The 23,410-nt window shown below is 44.2% G+C and overlaps 1 protein-coding gene across 2 annotated transcripts in view; it reads right to left on the reverse strand.

The window, feature by feature from the left end:
• Nucleotides 1-23,410, reverse strand: part of Cxadr (CXADR Ig-like cell adhesion molecule) — a 55,708-nt gene that overhangs the window by 17,493 nt on the left and 14,805 nt on the right. For both annotated transcript variants that reach the window (XM_005068212.4, XM_005068211.4), the window contains exons 2-6: nt 11,177-11,343; nt 6,965-7,169; nt 2,816-2,971; nt 2,019-2,141; nt 1,024-1,162 (exon numbers count right to left, since the gene is read on the reverse strand). In XM_005068212.4, coding sequence (XP_005068269.1) covers nt 1,024-1,162; nt 2,019-2,141; nt 2,816-2,971; nt 6,965-7,169; nt 11,177-11,343 — 790 coding nt within the window. The remainder of the gene's footprint in view (nt 1-1,023; nt 1,163-2,018; nt 2,142-2,815; nt 2,972-6,964; nt 7,170-11,176; nt 11,344-23,410) is intronic.

The raw sequence follows: 23,410 nt of genomic DNA on the forward strand, positions 1-23,410 counted from the left end.
GCTTTAGAAACCACATATTTCTGTTTTCAAAACCTCAGAATTCATAGCTAAGAATTTTTATCAAGCATTGACTTAGACTATAAACTGATAGAGGATATCCTTCTGTATGCTACGATTATATTTCTCATATTAGTTGATGAATAAAGCTGCTTTGGCCAATGGACAAGCAGGATTTAGCCAGGCAGGAAATCCAAACAGGGATAGAGAAAGGTAGGAGGCAGAGTTAAGGAGATGCCATGTAGCTACCAGGAGGGTAAGGACGCACAGGGCATTCTCCAGTAAGATAAGGCCATATGGAGATACAGATTAATAGTTATGGGTTAATAATTAAGAGAGCTAGCCTGAACAAGGCCAAACAGTTTATAATTTATTTAAGCCTCTGTGTGTTTATTTGGGACTAAAAGGGCTCTGGGACAAGGTGGGACAGAAACTTCCATCTGCAATAAGCCTGAATACTTTGGGTGCACCTTTAAAAAAAAAAAAAAAAAAGGTGCTCCAGTCTCCAACCTCCAGACCCAACAGCAATTTCCAGGTTGTTAATATATTTAAGTCATATGTTATTTTTTAAAAGTATAATCCTAGTTAAAACCTACCAGATTAGAATATTTAAGAAAATAAGCCTTGTACGACAGTGTACATCTGTGATTCCACCATTAGGAGACTGGAGCCCAAGGATTATGAGTTCAAGGTCAGTTTGGGCAACTTGGTGAGATTGTCTCAAGAAGAAAAACAACTACATTACCAGTTCCACAAGCTACCCATGTCACTAATGGCAATCAAGTCTTTCCATATAAAAAGCCAGGTGTTCTTGAGACAACCATTTTGTGTAATTCTCAAAATGGGATGAGGAAATCTGAAGAGTGGTGGGATGGATGCACTTGAACATGAATGCTTGGAAATGATTTGAAGGGAGGAACCACAGTTTGCACCCCGTTTTCATAGCACTGTTCGTTTCAATGCTTCCAGAACTGGCAGACGTAATCATGTGTTACGCACCTGCCGAATCTATTTTCACTTACTTACCTGATATCGTGATGCACTTCCTTCTCGTACTTCTCTTCTCTGCGTTTCCTGTGGCAGCAAAAGAGGATGGCACCGATGAGCACGAGTGCAAGCAGCGTTCCTATGATAGCTCCCGCGATTGTCCCAGCGCGGTTTGAAGCTAGGATAAGATTTCAACAGCAATTCGTAAGAAGAGGAAAACTCACAACACATGGCTTACTACTGAAAGTATGGCATGTAAACACAGATTCATTCATTGCATATATTAACTTTTAAAAGACTGATTGATGTTGGGGAAGTCCTGTGTATATGTCAATAAATTACTGCTGGCCAATAGGAATCTAGATAGGTGGGGCTAGGAGTCCAGGAGGATTCTGGGAAGGAGAAACACAGGAGAGTCAACATGTAACGCCATGCGGGTAGGAAGCCCGGAACTATTCTCCGGTAAGAAACATACTTAGATTAACAATTATGGGGTAATTACTTAAGTCAGAGCTAGCTAGTAAGAAACAAGCAAGGCCAACAGCTTCATAATTAATACAGCGTCTTGTGTGTTTATTTGGGGACTACAAAGCGGCAGAGCCCAGGCGACTGGCGGGGGATAAACCAAAGCGGCTAGCCAAGAAAAAGCTTCTCGTAACAGATTGACCAGCAAGGCTTTTGTCTAGCAAGAAAAATACGTTAACAATACTTTTTGTGAGTGTTATATCACCAAATTTAAAAACTGATGTAATTTGAGTCAAAGCTATCTTGACTGGCACATGAAAGTGTCATAAGCTTCTCGTACTTTAATGGCTGAATAGTGTGCCAAAGCTGACTTGACAACTGCTAGTTTCTAAAATGACGGTTTTATTGACAGAGTGTCATCTTTTCTTCTGCATGAACTAGAAGACGCAGTAAATACCCAGTGTTCCAACCAAAGTGAGCATCCTTGCCTTCAAAACACCCTCGCCGACTAAACTAAACGAGGCTATGAGATTCTAGCGGAAGCAAAGCGGATGAAAGAAGCCACTTACGAGGGACAACGTCCAGGCGCAGCATACATTGATCAGAGCCCACTCTGTTTTGGACTGTGCAACTGTATGTTCCAGAGTACTCAGAACTGGCATTTTTCACAGATATAACGGGTGAAGTCATTTCTATGGAAGAAGCGGGGGGATTTGTTTTTACCGGATGTGTGATTACTCTGTTTTTAATACAGCTGAGAAACCTTACGAAAGTTTGACAAGCAGTCAGGAGACAGACAGTGCTGGGTTCAAACACACTGCCAGAGGCAGATGCGCATGACAGGTTCGTGCTATCAGGCTCTACAAGTGAGCGTACAGTTGCCACAGTCCCTCAGCCACATCCTCGGCTAAAACAAGGTGTTTGGTCCACTACATAGCAGTGATATTATCATATGCGCAATTACATTTGGCCAATTTGTAACTTTTTAGCTCATGTCACTTCCCATAGGCTGTTTGGTTTACACACACTTGCATGGGTAAATTACTGTAACCCTGTAAGAATCCAAGCAGGGCAACCATGACCCCACTGACACTTTGGCACTAATTTGTGACCTTGCACACTTCACAGCATTAAAAGGATCTGCCAAAGAAACTAATTACAATAGCCTAAAGGTGAAATCTTTCTAGAAGTATTTCTTCCTCGAGGACAATTGGTTGTGATCATAAAATACTGAATAACTTCCATGGTGATTTGGATCATTCTACATAGACCAGGGAATTTAAAATGTAACATACACATACAAGCACTCCTAAGTTTAAATCCGTATCAGTGGCCCCCGGGTACCAGTCTGTGTCAGGGGCAGTACCTGCCAACCATGGAGTGGGCATCCTCTGCGAGTCTGACAATTTCTGCCATTCATAGCGCAATGGAAGTGAACCTTCTTTTGGTTCACATTTCAGTTTGAAGTCATTGCCAATCTCTTCCGATCCGTCAACAAAACATCTCGTACCTGAAGGCTTAACTGAACAGAAAGGAAACACGTTACAGCTTTACCTAAGAGAACAGGATTTGTTTCTCTAATGGATTACTTGAGAACAAAGTATGATGCGTAGCCACTGGTTCCTTTATCAGCCACTGCTGGGCTTGCAATGCACAAGGGCACAGAGAATGATACTGCTGTCCACACCAGCTCACGAAGCTTCATCCAACACAAACAGGCAATGAGCTCAGGCAAGCAGCCATTGCATAGTTTGGCGACATCTGAAATGCAGCTCAGCTCTGTGCACGGCCATTCCATTCCATTCCATAGGCACATGTCAAAAAAGCAGGGCGATGAGGCTGGGTGATGATGCTCCCAGAAGCTACCCTCCATTCCTTACCTAGTCTCTGCCCTTGAAATGCAGCCATCTGTGAGTACGTGCCAAGTCATAGCTCTCTAGGTGCCGTTACTGGACATCAGGGCACTTATTAAGAACGCTGATAACTGGGACAATCCATTTTAATGCAGCACAGACCATTTAACATTAGGCATTTACATGAATTCAAATCCATTCTGACAGCAGCACCATAAAAAGTAAATTGGCGGTTATCTTTCAGACCTCTGAGCAGTGGTGTAGAGTTAAAACTAATCTCGTTACCTGCACTGTACCCCAACTCTGGCTTAACAGCTTGGCACTAAGCCATTCTGTATCTCCTTGAAGCATGGCATTTAAGCCAAATTAATATCTTAGTCAAATGGGTTAAACAAATGTGTTTACAGTCTTTGCTTAGTACTCTAGTAGGTAACTGGTTTCAGGACCATATAGGTATAAAAATATGAGGATCCTCAATTGTTTTACATAAAGTGACATAGTTTTCGCTTAACCTACTCCTGTTTAAGACTTTCAATTAATTACCTATAGATTGTTCATAAATCCTATTACAATGTAGTTGCTACAGTGGCTATGATTGGAGAAAATTCACTAAAAGTCTGTATACTCCACATACATAAATGTTTCCAAATACTTTTCGATCCATAGTTCAGTGTGAGGGTATGAAACCCGGGGATACAAAAGGCTGACTGTACACCCACTAAGCAGTGGCCACGGCAGCAGACAGACAGCCTTACTTCTAAATCTGGCCGGCTGGCTGGCTGCTCAGATTTCTATCACATAGTATAGAACTTTCCTCCTTCTGGAATCATGGCTGTAAAAAGAATGCTACGAACATTTTTGGCCTTTGATTCCATCAAGTTCTTTAGAGTAAGCCATGCTGTGTGTATGAGAAGCCACCTTCGTTAAATGCCGACTACTCTTCCCCTGCATCAGCACGACACGAGTGTGACTTCCCATTCGGCTACTGACGAACTTTACAGCCGGAGGACACAAAGTGTAAAGTCTGCTTAGACAAGCTCTCCCAGAGCAAGTGTGCAGTCTGCGAAACCAGAAGGAACAGCCAGGGAAGTATAGAATGCTACCACACAAGAGGCAAAAACCTGGAAAGGTTTTGGGGATATTCTAAAAAAAAAAAAAAAAAAAAAAAAGACACCGGGCAACTGTTTCTGAGGAGAGAACAGGAGAGTGGAGAGTAGGGACTAAGCATGGAGTGGGTACTGTCAGGAGGGAGAGTCCATTAACAGTTCGAATCCTGGTGAAGGGAGGTAGGGGAGGGTCAGTCTGGGAGCAATGCTGGCCGAACAGTGAGTCGTTGTTTTCATTTTGCTCTAAGACCTTGGGAAAAACAATGTTTGCTGCGAACGCTGTGGTTGGCTTAACCATCTGCCTTCCCAGTCTGGTAAGTGCCAGACCAGAGCTGGTGATCTTCCCCAGTCTAAGTTGGTTCTCATGCCTTCAGCTGAACATGAGTTTTCCTCATCTCAACCATTATGGATAAACGTGAGCGCTGGAGCCCTCACACACAGTGAAGTTTAAGGGCCATTCCTGCTGCTACCACAAGTGTGCTTAGCCAAACTGCTGTTCTACCCACAGAAGGCACGCCTGTCCACAGCTACTCTGAGAATAGGAACGCAAGTCCACTGCTTCCTGATGTACCCTTCCCCAGATGTTGATAGCCAGCTGTCAATCACACTGAAGAATTTGGATACCAGCATGAAATGCTCGACGATTTATCGGAACTCAGTGCTTCCAGGATGGTGCTGGAAGAGGCGTCAGTGTCAATGCAGAGTTAGTAGCATCGGCATCAGGATCTGAATAAGGGCTCAGACCTCTGGTTTGGAGGAACTGTCAGCAGCTTATGCAGTTGACAAACATAAAGAGTCCATGCTTACATGATAGAAACATAGCTAGCATTTCCAGTGATACCACATCTCCTTCTCAAGTTCGCTTTCCCATCATAGATAATCCTTTTAACTGGAGCCATTTTAAGATGGTGTGTCTTTAAGATCAGGACCGCTTGGGTGCTAAGTCAGTGAGGTGGTCAGCAGCAATTGCCACTGGAATGCTCAGACAGGCTTGTCTGCTCAGACAGGCAGGCTTTAGCAGAGGCCCTGGCCAGAACACTTACTCTTCCTATCCTAAATCTCTTATTTATTTATCCCCAAGATTAGCTTAAGTAATTCTAGTAATCAACATTTCCTACAAAAAGTGGATCTCCCTGAACATAAGACTTTGAGTGCCAAGCCAGGCAAATTGCTATCGTAAAACAGCTGACGGTTGTGTTTTACTCGATGGAGGACCACACACATTGTATGTCCAGTCTACCACAAGGAAGTTTTAGAGATATATTTGAGTTGTAGCCTTTTCAGCACCTAAGAGATTAACTGTACACATTATTTCAGATTCTAAGATGAAATGAATGGCCTCTGCAGTCTTTGACAGCTTACTAGGAAGTTGACACATGTCTTGTATAGCTATCCAAAGAGTTACAGGCATCCCGCAACTAACTCTCTCACCTGAAGAACAGAAACAGTGACTGAAAGGAGGTAAATAACACCTCAGTCCTTATTCCAGTTCCTTCTACCAAAGGACATCACCTCCAATTGAAACACTCAGTGATTTGTGGCTGGACAGATGGCTCCGTGGATACTTATGAAAGCTCTTGCAGAGGACCCAAGTTTGACTCCCAACTCCACATCTGACAGTTCCTAAGTGTATATGACTCCCAACTCCAGGGGGCTCTGATGCTTTTGGCCTGCATGGGCACTGGTACACACATGCATACCCACACAGAGACATCCACATACACATAATTTAAAATAAAACAAATCTTTAAAAATACAAGTAAATAATTCTAAGTAATTAATTGTAGAAAATTCATTTATCTTTATGAAAGTAAAGGTTAAAACACAAAAGCATTTTAAAGCTGAATGAGATCTTAGGCTTAATGATAATTAAATCTTTATGTTTAAAGGGAAATGACAAGTCTCAATTAACTCTCAGGAAAATTTCTGAAGATAAAACAATAATAATAATAATAACAACAACAACAACAAAATACCTTACACAAGTTAAAGTTAACTCCTGGTTTAGTCTGGTTTTTGTCTTTGTCTTCTGTTGCTATAACAAAACACCTGAAGCTAAGGAAATTTATCTTGTAATTCTGGAGGTCCAAGAACATGATGTCAACTTTATCTGCTTGGTTTCCAGTGAGGACCTCATGACCGAAGCAAAACTGACATTTGAAAAGAGAGCCCTGAAGCTGTCAAAGAAGTTAATCAAGAGTAACAACCTGCCTTCTCTGTAACTGACCTGGCATCATTGGAACCACATCAACCCCTTCATGAGAATGGGGGCTCCTTGACACAAAACCTAAAAGATCCACCCACTGCCTAACCCTCAATGAGTTCAAATCATAGCAGGGTTCTACTTCCATTACCTTCCATTTACTCTTCACAAGTAGGCAGGCCTCTTCCTTTCTCCATTCAAAAAAATATATGGACTAAGTCTGTCTTCTGCTGTCCAGGGACATCACTCTGTCATTAAACCAGCTTTGTCTTCCATGAATGCTGATACTACAAGCTGTAGCCACTTTCCCTGAACCCATGGAACCCCCAGTGACACAAGGAATGGTAACTTACCAAGAACTGTCAGCAGAACTTTCTTATTTGCTACTCCAGGAGCTTTCTTCACTTTGCACTGATATGTGCCGATATCAGATAACTGCAGATTCGTTACATTTATAGACGCATCACCAGACGTGACATCATTACTCGTAAAATGTACTCGTCCTTTCAGATCCGGATAGTAGTTATCATAAATTTTGTCTCCAGAATACAAAATAATCTAAAACAAAAAGCAAAATAAAACAAGGAGATAACAAAAAAACAAAAAAAAAAAACCACCCTACCTCACTTCATAACTTCCATACTTCACAGTAAGACTCCTTGTTCTTGTCCTGAGACTCAAGGGCAAAGAATGGAACCAAACTCAAACAACAGGGCCACAGCTGGGCCTTCTACACATGACTTTCTTATTTGAGCAGTACGGGAAAAATAGCACACATGAATATCCTTTCCCCCCAACATTAGTGTAAAATACAAAAGCAGAAAAATGTTATACTCTGAAACACCAGCTACCTAATCATACACAGGATGAGAAAGCAGAAATAGCTAATGGGACTGAATTGTGGCATCATGCTTCATTTCAAATTTGGGAACCAAAGTGGAATAGGATTACATAATATGCCCTGTACTGGCTGGGGGAGGGAAGAAAACACACACACACACACACACACAAAAAACCCCATCCACAAACACAACCATAATCTACACAAACTGCTTGTCTAATTGTGTACTGTACAATTGGATAATGTCTCCCAAGGATATCTTTTTTCTGAGGTTTTGTGTATTTGGCTTTCGTGAGTTCACAGAAACACTTTCATATGTATGTTAACTGCCCATCACCAAGTCACACTCAAGATCAGTTTGCTGAGTGTTCCTATAAAGCAGCTGAACACACGAGCCATTACCGTGCTCCTTGGCCTTGCCACACCCACGGGTCAACGTCAACATCGGTCAACATGCATGTGTTCACAAACAAGACACTCCGGCTTCCCCTCTAATAAACGTTTTACTCATGTTGTGAAAAGGTGTAGAGTTAAATAAAACAGCTCTACTTCAAAAGCAAAGCCATCCCATTTGTGTTTTAAGAAACACCAGACAGATAAGATGTGTCCCCACTGTGAGTGATGTTGTAAACCAACTTGGTGCTTTCCTATGGTGACTGGTTAAAAACTTTAAAAAAGAAGGGACAATTAGCATTTACCAGGCAATTTTGCATGTTTTCACTGATTTCTTGCAATGTGGCAAGGATCGTGGGGCTGTCCCCTTGTAACATTTACACTAAGACACTACTGGTCCTAGCTAAGCTATGAGTGGGAACTGTTTTCACTGAGCACAGTGAAATATTTCTATATTCCTTCCAAGCTGACAAAACACTTCAGTTTGAAGGATTTCATTAAGTTCTTCCGAGAGGTAGCTAGGACACTTGTCCCCCACATCAGACAAATGAGGAAATGGGTTCATGGAACATGGGAGATGGGAAGGCCAACACAAAGAATAACAAAAACATGGGTGTGAGAACTGCAGAAGTCTGGGCTCAAATACCAACTACTAATTAGATGATGTTGGGCTCGTTCCTTCACACCTCTGAGCCTGTTTCCTCACTCTCATAAGCATAACCGTGCATATCCTACAGAGTAAAGACTTAAATGAAATTAAAGCTTAAGGGAGTATATAGAGTCACAGGATGCATACAGGGGTGTCTGTCAACCCCGGAGTGTGTGGAGACAACAGTGGCGCCATATGACCACTTCCCAGCCATCTTACGCCTGTGCAGATGCATTCTATGGCGTTCAAATGATTGTCAACTCTTACGTTGATGTTTTCCAAATATTTCATGCCAAACAAGCATGGGGGCATAACTAAAGCACACCAAGACTGGCCAGCTGTGGGATAAGACTAGATGTTTCTCCAGTCTGTCAACTCCACGTTCTTGGGTAACATCTGCTAAGTTATCTCTAATCAAACAGGAGTGCAGCTGACATATGATATAGCTAAGATTCTACGGAAGTAACCCTCTTCTTCAGAGACCTCTCCCTTACCTGCCATCTTCCTTTTCATTCTGCTCTTACCAAGCATTAAATCTGAGGCCAGGTTTTTAACTCAGAAATGGCCACTCCCGACCAAGGGTCGGCCGGTATCATACCTGTCTCACAATTTCATGCTTCGTCCTTAGCTAGGAAGATCTGAGACTCTCCTTGCACAAAGAGAGAGGCTCGGGGCACACCGTGCCTGCTGGTGTCTACATACACTTCATCTTAGATAGCACCTTCTCCTGTAGCTCAGAAAGACCGAAGACTCGTGCTCTCCTGTGTTAATCACAGGTTCAGACCGCTGAGCGGGACAAGGGAAGGGAGTGTCGGACCTCTATTAGAAATGTGTGTTCAGAGTGCAGACACCCTCACAGAGAGGAGGGGGAGTAGAGTGAGAGTTGACACAGCCACAGGATATTCGGGATGATGAGAATCAGTGAGACAACTCTGTTGTTGGGGCTACTTTTGCTTAGGAAACAGACGGTTCTGGTCACAGGAGGAGGGCAGAGGTAAATCCATAGCCCTTGTCGTTAACAACTACGGAAGCCTCTTCTTTGCCTCCTTCACAAATGCCTGGATTTATCAAAACTGCCCATTTCCAGACTGCAGTAATTCAATCATTAAAGGGAAGAATTTCACTTCTAGTTATAAAATAACCATTTCTCTCTTATTTGGACCATAAGTAAAATGGTAAGATTTTTTAAAAGAGTCACACTGAGCCTACAATCCCATGGCCAGAGAGTCTGGGAAACAGAACCTTCATTCAGTGGCTGATGGAAGAAGAGGCAGACTCCCACGGCTAAGCACTTAGCTTAACTCAAGAAATCCAGTAACAGAGAGGGAGGACTGATGAGCAAAGGGGTTAAGACTGGGCTGGTTTAACCCCCAGAAACAGGCTGACCTGACAAGGGTTAACTCTTGAATCCCAGGCTGATGCCTGGGAATCCAGCATGGGACGGATCAAGACCCCCTGAATGGGAGTGTCAGTGAGGAGGCCTAGGTAATCTATTGAGTCTTGGGTAGTAGATCACTATCCCTGGTATACAAATGGACTTTGGGTACCCATCCAACAATGAGAGATGCACTCTCACCCTGGACTCTTGGGGGAGGGTCTAGGCCCTGCCCTGGATGAAATGACAGACTATGGACACCCCCATGGAGGGCCTCACCCTCCCTGGGGAAATGAGGGGATATTGGAGGGGTTGGAGGGAGGGCACGGGAAGAGGGGAGGGAAATGGAGAGGGACCTGGAATTGACATGTGAAGCAACCTTGTTTCTAATTTAAATTTAAAAATAAAATAAAATAAAAAAAGAGTCACACTGTGAGGTTGTGTTCTCACCTCAGCCTCCTGAGTGGGCCAATGAGAGGTATGCACCACCACGGTGAGTTCTTACAAACACTTGTGTCACCAAAGCCCCATGAAAGCAGGAACTTACTTTCTTACCTCTGGCCTAATATCCTTTGAATGAAATATGTCAAATGACGTTAACATAGAACATTCTAAACAAAGTGAATCCTAAGTCTGTAAGTAAACATGTTAAGGGATTATTGTTGCTGTCCCTCACCCTTTTGATCATTCTGTGTGCTAGGAAAAGGGCTCTAGGAAAGGAACTCACTGAGAATGAGAATCTGAGTTCAACCCCAGGGGTCCACATGATGTAAGGAAAAAAAATCGGCTTCCAAAAGCTGCCTCTAACCTCACTGGCTTACCACTACGGCACTCTTATTATGTACACAGGCATACAAATAAATAAAAGGGAGGACATCAGAAAGAGATTCCATTCCTTTCTTAACTAATTCATCATACAGGCTATTTAACTTGAGGAAATATGGAAAATGGGCTCTAGTGATAATATTGTACGTCTTTCTTACAGTATATTATTATCTTCTTTAACAAAATTGATTTACTCAAAGTCCCTGACCCTGTGTACACTTCTGTCTGCCTGTTCCCGATACCCTCTGTTCCCTGCTTGGCCCCTCACACGCATATCCAGACTTCCAGACGCTTCCCTTGGTCCCAGAGTTACCCTTTCACTCCTCACACATTCACTCACTATCTGCTGGGTGTGTCAACCTCACTTCCCCACAGCTGGGCAGCTGGGGGCCTTCCTCCCACCCCGCTACACCCAGTCCGTGTGAAGACACGTCCCGACATCCGCACTGACATGCGCAGTGACCAGCACTGGTCAAACTCACCACTTGATCCACCTTCTGGTTATCAGATGGGGAGAGCAGCCATTCGATGTCCAGTGGCCCCTGGTCTTGGGGATCAAGTGTAAACTTGCATGGTAGATAAGCGGTTTCCCCTTTAGCTTTCTCGATACTCTGCTCAGGAGTAGTGATACTCAAGCCTCTTGTCACATCTGTGGAAAGAAACACATTCACGGAGCTAAGCTTCTGCTATTGCTCTGGCACACGACCCTGTGGTAGAGTAACATGGGGCTCGGGTTCAGAGCAGAGTTCAAGGTCTGTGGTGCCTTGTCGGGAGCGCATTGACACTAAGATATCCACACAATTCCCTTTAGGAGCACTGTGAACTTCCCAGAGGCAAATAAAATGAGTTTGTACTTCTTGTGGGTTGAAGCCTTGAACTCGTAAGCCTGTCTCAGCAGACCAAGTATTGCGATTATAAAGGTGCACCACCAAACCAGCTGTAAAACTGGTTTTACTGGAGCTGAAGATCAGCTTGGTTGCCTAGCACATGCACAGACCCATGATGAATTCTCAGGACGGTGAACAGTTGTTTGGTTGGGGGTGTCACTGAACATGTGGTACACATCTTTAATTACAGCACAAGGGAGGCGGAAGCAGGAGAATCAAAAGTTAAGTCGGCCAGTCTGATATATATAACAAGACCCTGGCTCAGAAACAGAAGAAAAAACAAAAACAAAACAAAACAAAAAACATCCAATGTGGTAGCACATTCCTGAAACCCAGCATTAGGGAAGCAGGAGCACTGAGAGTTTCAGCACCCACCCCCAAATACACAGCAAGACCCTTTCTCAAAAACAGGCAGAGAGAAAAAAATACCACCATGGTAGAGCACTTGCCTAGCATTTAAAAGGTTCTGTGGGTTGGGTTCAATCCCCAGCACCATAAAAAAAGGAAGAGGAGGGAGGGAGGGAGGGAGGGAGGGAGGGAGGGAGGGAGGGAGGGAGGGAGGGAGGGAGGGGAGGGAGGGAGGGAGGGAGGTGATGATGCATGTCTATAATCCCAGAAGTTGAGAGGCAGAGGCAGGTAGATCTATCTCCGTGAGTTTGAGGCCAGCCTGGTGTTCAGAGAAAGTTCTAGCACAGCCAGAACTGATACACAGAGAAACCCTGTCTCAAATAGAAAAAACAAGTAAATAAATGAAAAGATAATGCTGGTGTTAGGATCAAGATCCAAGGCATGAATGGTCTGGGTCATTAGCTTGATTTATAATATTCAATTATAAATGAATCATCTGATAAAAGTCTTTACAACACAAAAGTTTCCACAGAACGAGCTGTCAATCTACCAGTTTCTCTGTGACCGCCTTGGTTTTCTTTGTTATTCGGAAACAGGGTTTCCCTCATTGAGCCAACCTGGCCTGGAGCTCACTTTGAACTCTAGACCATCCTCTTCCCTTGGTGTCCCAAGCACTGGTTGTTAGCATTCAGGCATTTGACTGGCCTGCCTTTGGAGTTCGGACAAGATCCACCCTCAGGGGTAGCCACTAAGAGCACCACCTGTGCCTATTCACTATGTTCCCTTTTAAAGGGGCCCTGCCCACCTCCTTCCCCCTCTCTGTCCCTCCCCACCCCTTCTCATTTTACAGGCATGAGCCTCCGAGCTCAGCTCTCCACCATTGTGGGCTAAGAAACAGCCTTCCCACTTGAACCCCTACACTTCTCAACACACATGTTAAGTGTTGGATGAGATTGTGAATGGTACCCAGGGCCTGCCTCTCCCCACCCCCATCCCCTCCCTCCCCTCTGTTCACCTTCCCCCTATCATTAACACACTGAGCAAAATTAGGAGTCCATCAATCCCAAGCCCTCACTCTGTGCAGTGGCTATTCAATGGTGTTTCTCCAATAATATATGCGTTATCCTTTCTATTGGGTGAGTTAATCCTAGTAGACTCTCAGAAATGATATTGGTAAAGTTGAAGCCCAAAGAATAGGAACTACAAGTTGCCATCATAAGCCTTTAACAGCCATCTGAGGCCATTCCTCAAACTGAATATACGGGTGCAAATCCTCCGCATTCCTCTCTTAAATCAGACCAGTGAAAAGGGACAAGAATGTGCTGGGTAAAACCCAGGGCGAGGCCTCCGGATTCCTTGCTAAATCCCTTCTCGCCTTCTTGAGAACTCTTACCACTGTACAAACAATCCACACGGGAAATAACTGAGCAGTGAGAGCAGCAGCTGCGACTGCCCAAGCTACAACCACACCACACCACCCACAACCCCTCTCCAGACCAGCTTCTGCAGACCCTGAGTGAGCCTGGGGCTTCCTCTTTCCTCCCAGCCTACCAATACTAAGGGATCATGGATACAGATGTCTGGGCTAAGTCTCTAAAGTTGGGGATTGGCTTTTCACATAGCAAAGGTTGGTGATCCAACATCAAAACTTTACTGTCTGAGACCAGGCAATGAATGGCTTACCACTGTCCTCAAAGTGTGCTGGCCTTCAGTCTGTTTTATGCCTACATATTTATTTTATTAAAGCATGGTTTGGGGGGCTGGAGAGATGGCTCAGTGGTTAAGAATGCTGGCTGCTCTTCCAGAGGACCGGGAGTTCAATTCCCAGCACCCACATGGCAACTCACACCTGTCTGTAACTCCAGTTCCATGGGATCTGGCATCCTCACACAGGTAAAACATGGCTTGACACTGATGTGTGGCATCTCTAGACTCCCTGCTGAAAAGATACTGGAACCTTGGCATCCTTTTTATGATGTCTAATAAATTCATTATCCTATGCCTACCTCATTTTCAAAAACACAGTTATTCTGCCCCTCTCCACCGTCCCGCGTGTGAGTTGTCTGTTCTGCCGGGCGCGCTCATGGCACTTCCCTTGTTTCCATTATCTCCCATCATGCCTCTGGCAGTGCTGCCTTGGGTGTCTGTTTTCCTTTAGAAATCTATGCTAAGGCATCCACATCTCATCCCACTTCCTCGATGCTGGTGTGCCTTTCTTGCCAATGCTACCCTGTATAGGACCTTTCAAGGTAGAAATCACTACATGATTAGCTTCCCTAGGGGAAGGGAACTTAAAAATACCTTTGTCTCTTAAAATGGCACCTTATAAATTTTCTGGAGATAATTTGAGATTGGATTATGTGCAGATCAATTTTAGAAATGTCAGGGAAATAGGAAAATCTGCCAGAAGGAATTCCCGCATTCCAAGTGGTCTGTCTTGGATTTCCCTTTGCTGGTGGACAACGTGCTTAGGTTGTCTGCAGAAACTACCTCATTTTATATGTGCATTGAGTGAGTATCTGCAAGTGGGCCCCTCGGATACCAAGAGATGCTATTCTGCCTAAGTTATTTTAAGGAGTCTCATAAATGACTTCCAGTATTTCTTTTTTGAAATGTGTTTGCTCCTCACTGTGTTGTGCTAAAAATGAACTGAGATTTCAAGATCCTCACAAAAGAGTTCTTCAGTTTCCTAGCAGCACCAAGAGCTCTCTTCTCTCTCTGACGAGGCATCCTTTGTTCCCCCAAGGGCTGAAGTATGCAAGTCATAACTGCATAAAACAAAAGACAGACACACTTGGTCTCATTTAGTGACTCTGTCAACTGATAATACTTCAGAAGGCTAACTGATAAATTAACTGGCAAATTAGTCTGGGTTCAAACAGAGTCTGAAAACTAAATCAAATATCAAGCCTTATCATTTTATTTAAATGAATGTTCAGGGTTTAATGAAAATATTCAAAAATTCAAGCCACAAGTCCTTGCAGAAGCCAGTTCTGAGTGGCAACAACTGGAGTATATAAATAAACAGAGTAGGGCCATCCTACATGGACACTGATTAGAATAACATCTTTCCAGCCTTCTGCTTGCTTTTCTTATCTCCAATTTCTAAAACCTTGGGTCTCTGAAGACTCTGCTGCCCGGTCTCAGTGAACATCAAAGTCAAGTGACATCATCAAAGAATATTTTTCAGCCCTTGGTGTGACCTCCTACTAAGCCCTTAGGAGATCAGATTCTATCAAGAAATGGAAGGAGCTGTTGCTCCAAGGGGAGGCAGCATTCTGAACGGATGGTATGCACTGTCCCAGGACACATTAAACCGTCAATGGGGGTGATCTACAGTTCTGTTTTTCAATCATGTAAAAGGTACAAAATGCTGGGGAAATTTGATGGTTTTGTTTTGTTTTTTAAGAGAAGTAAAGGTGAGAGTTTCAAGTTATCTTGAGCAAGGAAGCTCTTAGAGAAAAGTGGGGTTTTTTTTAAGAAAAGGGGGGCAAGCTATGATGGAAAAAGTATTTGCTATAAACATTTGAAGTTGGAAATCATCACTTTGCAAAACCACACAAGTAAAAGCTTCAAACTAGAAGATTAAAATGAGAAACAGAGTGTCTTCTGTGGTGTCACAACATCTCAGCTAACATGAATTACACAGGGAGAAATGTGGCTTTATAATAGACTATTCTTGTAATGCACCACCTGAACCAAATGACCAGTGTCACTTTCCATAGGCTGCCATGGGAAGCTTACCTTGAATCCCATTATTTCAGGGGCACTCTGTGAGTTTGAGGCCAGCCTGTACATACAAGTTTCAGGCCACTGAGGCTACATAGTGAGATCTCGCCAACCAAAACTAAATAAAAGCATATTTAGATAATAAGTCCATGGAAAAGGTGATGCTGTTTGATTACAACCATATGGCTTTCTACAAAAGGAACAGTTTACCCCAGTAAAAAAAAAAAGGTGATTAGAGAAGAGGAATGGGGGGAGGGCAGGGGTTTCTTAGAGTAGCCAAGTGTTCCCTCTACCTGGTGCTGCAATGGTAGAGACACAACATTGTGAATTTGTTCATATCTGTATGGTATACAGAACCGTAGATTTTGGGAAATAGGAATATGTCACAGGTTCATCAAGTCTAACACAGGCAGTCAGGAGGTGGTAGCACACACCCTTAATTCCCAGCAGAGGCAGGCGAGCCTCTGTAAGTTTGCAGCCAGCTTGGTCTACAAAGTGAGTTCCAATATAGTCGGGGTTGTTACAGAGAAACCCTGTGTGTGGGGGTAGGGGGGAGTGTAACATAGGCAACCCTAGGGCAGGGAATGCTGAAAACATCGAAGACCAAGGCTGTGTAAAATAAGCCCAAGGTCTTCTGCAGAATTGGTCACTCGATGTCTTTACGGGGCAGTGTGTTAGTGCTGGTGATTTGGTCCTGACCCTGCCCTGAGGGGGCAGTCCCAGCAGAGGCCCAGACTGACCAACTTAACCAACACGCAGGCCCACAAACCCACATCCAGGGTTTTGAGTTAGCACTCCCCAACATCTACCCCATCAATGACTGTGGAGCATGTGAAGTGACCAATTCTGCAGAATGTCAGGTGGCCACGGGATCCCCATGACTTGGGCAACAGCAGGATATCTGAGAGGACTTTCAGTAAGAAGCCATAGGCCTTGAACCAGACCAACAACTCATTGCAAGTAAAGCTGTTTGGGCAAAAGGGTATGCGGCATGCCACACCACAGCTCCCAGTGCCACTTCGACAATGGAGTGTGTGGTGGAAAGGTAGACAGACAGACAGACACATGCGCACGCGCACGCGCACGCGCACACACACACACACACACACATACACGCACAAAATTTTTAAAATTTTTTATATTTTTTGTTGGGAGGCTACAAGGGTTTAGGGCAGACAGGGAAGGACTGAGAAATGATTGAAATTGGGGTGCATGTTCTGAGATTCCCAAAGGATCGATAAAAAATATGCAAAAAAATAAGCCCAAGATATAAGGGAATTCCTTGTACTTCAAATTGAGATTTGCTGTGTATTTCAACTAGTTCTAAAAATATGATCCATTTTAAAATGTACATTTGTAATTAAAGAACTACAGAAATATAAATTAAAGCAATGTGATACTGTATTCCACATATAACACTGGCAGTGTTTAAAAAACAATTGTCACTCATGAATGTTCATACCTACAATCCCGGTATTTGGAAGCTCACAGAGTCTGAGGCTAGCCTAGGCTTCATAGCAACTTCAAGCCAAGCCTGAGCTACACAGGGAGACTCAGTCTCAAAAAACCAAGAACCGGAATTGTAGCTCAGTGGTTCAGTTACACTTTCCCATCAAGCCCAAGGCTCTGTGTTCCCAGGACCACAAGAAACAAAACAAAACAGATTTTTGTTTGTTTGTCTGTTTGTTTTTTCGAGACAGGGTTCTCTGTGGCTTTAGAAGCTGGCCTGGAACTAGGCTGGCCTGGAACTCACAGAGATTCACCTGCCGCTGCCTCTGAGTGCTGGGATTAAAGGCGTGAGCTACCAACGCCCGGTCAAAACAGATTTTTAATGAACAGCAAGACTAATAAAACACTAGACACTGTGAGAAAGTGAAAGTTGAGTAGTATATCCTATCTTGGAAACAACAAGGGACCTGGGAAATGGGATTGTGCATTTTTAGGAATTGTGACTAAACCCCTACAGTGAGGATTTCTGTGTGCAAGGGCATTATCCGCCCAACGAGTTATTCCCTGAAGTATTGTGAAGCAAGAAAACATCTGAAAGCAACCTCGTTGTGAAGAAACAAGCAGGAAGTTGGGTGACAGAGACCATCCACACAGGACGAAGAGCTACAGAAATACACCAGGTGGAGCCAGTCTCCTCCAACAACAACAACAAAGAAACTTAACCAAATTTGGTTTGCGGGGGCAAAACTGAATGTCACCCACATTAATAAAAGTATAGCTAAATTAAATATTGTCCGTTGCATTCCATTTCATTTACCTAACCACTTAGATCAGATCATTGAAAAAGAACATGGCCTTGAGCCCACTTGTATAAAAACTGCACACTAATATGAATCACTTGGAGAATTAGGCTACTGAGTGCTCCCACAATTTGAGTGAAAAGGTTCTGTTTTGTGACTTGGAGACACAGCCTGTAAGGTAAAGATCTGAGCTGAGCACTGATTCTCCATCTTGCACAGACATGAGAAGGTATCCTTCTGCAAGCCAGGGAGAGTCCCCTAGCCAGAAACCAAAATGGCTGCCACCTGGCCCTGGCTTTCCTAGCCTGCAGAGTTGTAAGGAAGGAAGCAAGTTTCTTAAGTCATCCTCTCTGGTATCCTGTTATGGCAGCCCGGAGAAATAAATACAGGTGAGTGCCTCAGAGACACCCATGGAACAGATGTGCTGTTTATTACACGGAAAACTCCCAAGTATGATCTAAGCGTAACGAGCATTCACAAACCTCATCAACGCGTTGTCAGTACCATCTAAGATGGTCCCTCCAGATGAGCAGGAAATATTGAGGAACTTTATTAATTTTATTCAATTAAACTTTATTAATTTCCTGCAAGTCAGGCATCATTCAGAGGTTGTAAATTTATCTCTTACAAATCCTGTGGCATATAGACACTACCGACTTTCTCACACGAAATCCAATTGATACTAAACAGCACTGTCAATTAACACTAACGTATAATGCAGAGGGACACAACAGAAGAAAATAGAAGCGCTGGCAGAAGGCAAAATGATGAATTGGAGCAAAGGAATCCAGGAACAGGAAATGTATTTACTGCTTAAGTAAAGATAAGATAGCCTTGGTATACACAACAATTTCAGCCGAGGAAGGCACACGTCACCAGAGGTTTTAAAGGTGGGCTGGAAAGCCAGTTACGATGCAGCTCACTCCCGGCGTTCAGCACGTCCTCCACCAAGCACGTGCACTCCAAGAATCCCCCTGTGCCCTACTCTCCACTTCATTCAGTCACTTCTTCCAGAAAACATGTCTTCTACCCATCTACGGTCCGAGTCGGGTGTCTCCTCAGATAGAACCAGGTATACTCTGGTTCAATGATAATACCGCCATGGGCCTTATCTCACTGGCTCATGCTGGGTCCTTTCCACGGTCTGACCACTTCACTCTTGACTTCTAAAGCCAAGGATCATGAGAATCATGACACTCACTTTTTTTTTTTTAGCATAGTAAATTTCCAAGTACTCAGACAGAAATCAGCAAGCATTTGCTGAATGAATGAATGCCACTGACTTGTCCTTGTCCTGCCACTGAAGAGACAAAAGGAAGGTTTGGAAATGCCTCTTCTGCTTTTGCCTATACCCTCCAAATGAAGTATGATCTCTAATGGCTTACTCGGAGATTTAGAAGATCAAGTTGTGTAGAATTCAAGCAGGAGCAAGTAAGGTCTTTCTCATCTGGGTGCTAAGCGGGGCTACCATTGAAATCAGCAACTATGTAACCTATTTTACAGTCTAATCAATCAAGAAAGCAACCAGTCAATTTTGGATGTCAGCAAGTAAGCAGATCATAATTCTGAGATACTGGGGGGGGAGCTTACTGAAACAAACTATGCTTGAGTTAGAGACGGGAAACAGAGCATCCACTACAGAGGAAAGATCAGACATCTCAAACTGAGGGGGACACATAACAAGACAAGTGCAACTCTACTCAACATGGAAGACATCAGCAAAACTCCCTGGTGCAGGGTCCCCAGAAGGGATACACACTGAATCTCCCTGATCTAGGGTCCCCAGAAGGGATACACAGTGAATCTCCCTGATCTAGGGTCCCCAGAAGGGATACACAGTGAAACTCCCTCCCTGGTCTGCTGTCCCTAGAAGAAATAACCCAGATGATACAACAGGCAGACTAAGGTACAGAACACACCACGTTAGTTCACTTTCCCGTCTTTCTCCCTCAAAATCTCTTACTAGAGTGCATCTAACCTGACAGCTCCTCCCTGAAGCATCCCAAGTCCCCACAGGCAATGAGTGGCAACTGCTTTCTCCTCCTCTTCCACAATTCCTTCATTCTAGGTAATTGCTCATCCTTCCCTGAAGCACATATTTTCACTCACTCACCAGTACCTCAGAGCCAAACTGCCGGAGGGTGTGTCTCAGATCTCCCTCCATCTCTGGACACAGTGGGACAGGGAATTTGAACAGAGGCAGGTGAGATAGAGGGGGGCTATTTGAAGGAGGGGTGATGACGAAAGTGAGGACCATCAGACCTTGAGGGAAAAGCAGGAGGCTGCAGACCATGAGGACACAGAGAACGCAAGTGAGCCTGGTCATATGCTTAGATGCAGACAGAACACTTGTTATTTAAATGTTGGCAAACCTGGAAAGAAACTCACATCTGTTTACTTTACACACAGCCATTTAACAGGAGAGGTGTGGAGAGAACTTTTACGGAAGTTATTCTGGAACAGGAGAGAAGTTGCTTGTCTTTCAGGTGTCCCATGGAAATGAATACACAGGTAGGTCCTCACTCCAGAATCGAGCCATGCCCAAATACTAAGAGCAAAACACCTGGGTCTTAAGTCTCACATAGCCTTGGCTGGCCTTGAACTCACCCACACAGCCAAGAGTGACCCTATGCTCTTTAACTGCAGAGCCTCCTGCCTCTACCTCCTAAGAACTGGGACTACAGGCATGCACCATCACACCCCATTTCTGCTTTGCTGGGGACTGAACCCAGGGCTTTACACATGCTAGACAGTCGACCAACTCTACATTCCCAGCCCTTTTCCTGGGCTTTCACAATTCCCTTTGTAGTCCACACGGGTCACAAACTCAGGGAAATCTCGCAGAACCGAAACTTTGTTTAATTTGAAAAAAGTAAAAATTTTTTGTTTTTAGCTTTCAAACATCGTCCATGTTTATTTAGTTTCTTGGGAAGGGGTGTTAGAATGACTTTAATGTCAACTGTTATAAAGAATTCACTCAGTAGTCTTTGCTTTTGGAGAAGTGTCAAAGCATGTCCTGAAGGTTGCTACTTTTTTGTTTTCGTTTTGTTTTGCTTTTTCCAGACAGGTTTCCTTGTGTAACAGTCCTGGAACTCGATTGTGGACCAGGCTGGCCACGAACTCACAGAGATCCGCCTGCCTCTGCCCCCCCCCCAGTTGCTGGAAATAAAGGCATGCGCCACCACTTCCAGCATGGCTACTGCTTTAAAGAGGGGACACAGTAACCTCGCTGAGTTAGTTCACACCACCAGCAGCTAAGAGCACTGGGAGAGAAGAAAGGGCAGTTGAGTCAACTGGAGACAAACCCAGGCTGCTTTCCTGGGCTCCTCCCCATGACCACCTTGCAAAACTAAAAGGCCTACGGGGTTGATAAAGGAGACAAGGCCAAATGGAGGGAGGGACCAGCTGCAGACAAGACCTGAAGGGGCTGTCTGCTACACCTGCCGGAGCCCAAGCCTCAGAAGGTCCATGCAAAGATGGGAGAGAAGACATCTGAAGAAGAAAGAGATGCCAAAATGGACCAGACACAAAAGCCATCGGTTCTGAGGCGTCATGTGAAATGCACGCAGTTTTTACAGCTGTGTGCGTGCATCTCCTGACAGCACAGATGGAAATACTATTTTTAATCGAGTTATGTAACAATCAAGAATTCTGCTTTACTTTTTTTTTAATTAAAGTCGTCTTGTTAGCACACAGACACCTTTCCTTGTTCTTTGGGTGAAGTTACATGTTACTAACAGAATGTCTCCCGAGCCAGATAACACAACAATATTCTTAGCTCCCAGGACTCTGAAGCTGACTCACCTAACCTCCCAGCCTCACAGAGTGAGAGAACTCAAAATGCAGTTTTATGTCCTCTTTTCTTCTCCACCATCAACATGGTCTTAACTTCCTTAACATCAGAGGCCTGCTTGGACCTGAAGGGGGCTTGCACAATGTCAGGCAATCTGCAGCGATGGCACTGAGATATCCCTCAGAAGAGGGCCAGTCCCCTTTTCCAGAAGATTGTCGATCTTCAGGTTGATAATTCTGGCACTTTTGTTTCGCTTCCTGAAAGTCAGGCTCTGGTTTGGAAAACTGTTACAGAGCATGCTCCTGTAGAAGGTTAGCCAGAAACTTCCCTTATGGAATGTGCTGTGAAGACATGCCTGGATTTTACAGTAACTTTAAAGACCAAGAGACGACTTCGTCTCTGGCCTAACTTCAAGAAGTGAATCAAACGAGCCAGCAACCCACACACTAAAGTGATGGATAAGAACAAGCAGAATTTTGTAGTTTACGCCACCAATACTACAGACTTGCTACTGGCGAACACATCACAGATACGTCAGGCCTGTGCCAAAGGACGTTGTAATCTACGCTCTTGAAGCCCATTCCTTCCTGTTTCACCAACCTGTGCCAACCTTCTTGCCAGGAAGTTCCTTTGGGATTAGCAATGCTCAGAAAGTCAACTGGAGAGGAGGGTGGGGGAGTGTGCTGGGCTGGGCTGGGCAGAGTATAGCAGCACACACATAGAATCCCGCACTTCAGAGGCTGACACTGAGTGTGAGGTCAGCCTGGGTCATACCGAGAATTTCAGGCCACACTGAGCTCAACAGAGACCCGAGGAAGAGGAGGGAGGGAAGGAGGGAAGGCAGGCAGGCAGGGGAGTGGGTAAATGTGTTAATATAATCCCTTCAATTCATCCTTTAGATGTGGCTGTGGGGAAGAAGAAATCACTCGCAGGGAAGTAGGAACTAGGCGGGTGGCAGCTGCTATATTTTAGTTGTTCAATTGTCACTTCTGTCTGTGGAGTTATAAAGTTAATAGACAAATTAGCAACAACAAGAACTGGCCCAAGGATACTTTTGTACTTTTGCGTTTTATACAAATCAGGACTTGATACCCCACACCAAGAAGAATCGGATACAGGTACCCAGGACTACAGTGGGATGGAAACCACCATCTTTTGCAGGGGGTGGTGACTTTTTGAGACAGGGTCTCACTCTGCAGCTCAAACTGACTTCAAACTCGAGACCCTCCTACCTTAGACCCTGGGTGCTAAGATTACAGCTATGCACAACACCCAGCTTGAAACCATTATCTTAATAAACAAGAAGCATGTCTTACACTTCTCAAAACGCTCTATAGCAGAGGTTCTCCACCTGGGGGTCCAACAGCCCTTTCACAGGGGTCGCCTAAGACCATCTGCAGATCAGATATTTACATTGCACTTCATAACAGTAGCAAAAGTACAGCTATGAAGTAGCAATGGAAATAATTTTATGGCCAGGGATCAGCACAGCATGGAGAACTGTATTATTAAAGGGCTGCAGCACTAAGAGAGTGTGGAACCACTGATCTAGAGAGTACCTCTAGATTTCACTAGCAACTCCACGACAGAGATATTAACAGTATCCTCATTTTGCAAAGGACCAGCGACACTGAGAGGAAGCAAAACACAAATCAATCTGGTTGACCACATCTCCGCCACAGTCAATTGTATGGAGGTGGGGACAGGACA

The sequence above is a fragment of the Mesocricetus auratus genome, unplaced genomic scaffold (assembly GCF_017639785.1).
Source record: "Mesocricetus auratus isolate SY011 unplaced genomic scaffold, BCM_Maur_2.0 Super-Scaffold_100008, whole genome shotgun sequence".
NCBI classification, from domain to species: Eukaryota; Metazoa; Chordata; class Mammalia; order Rodentia; family Cricetidae; genus Mesocricetus; species Mesocricetus auratus.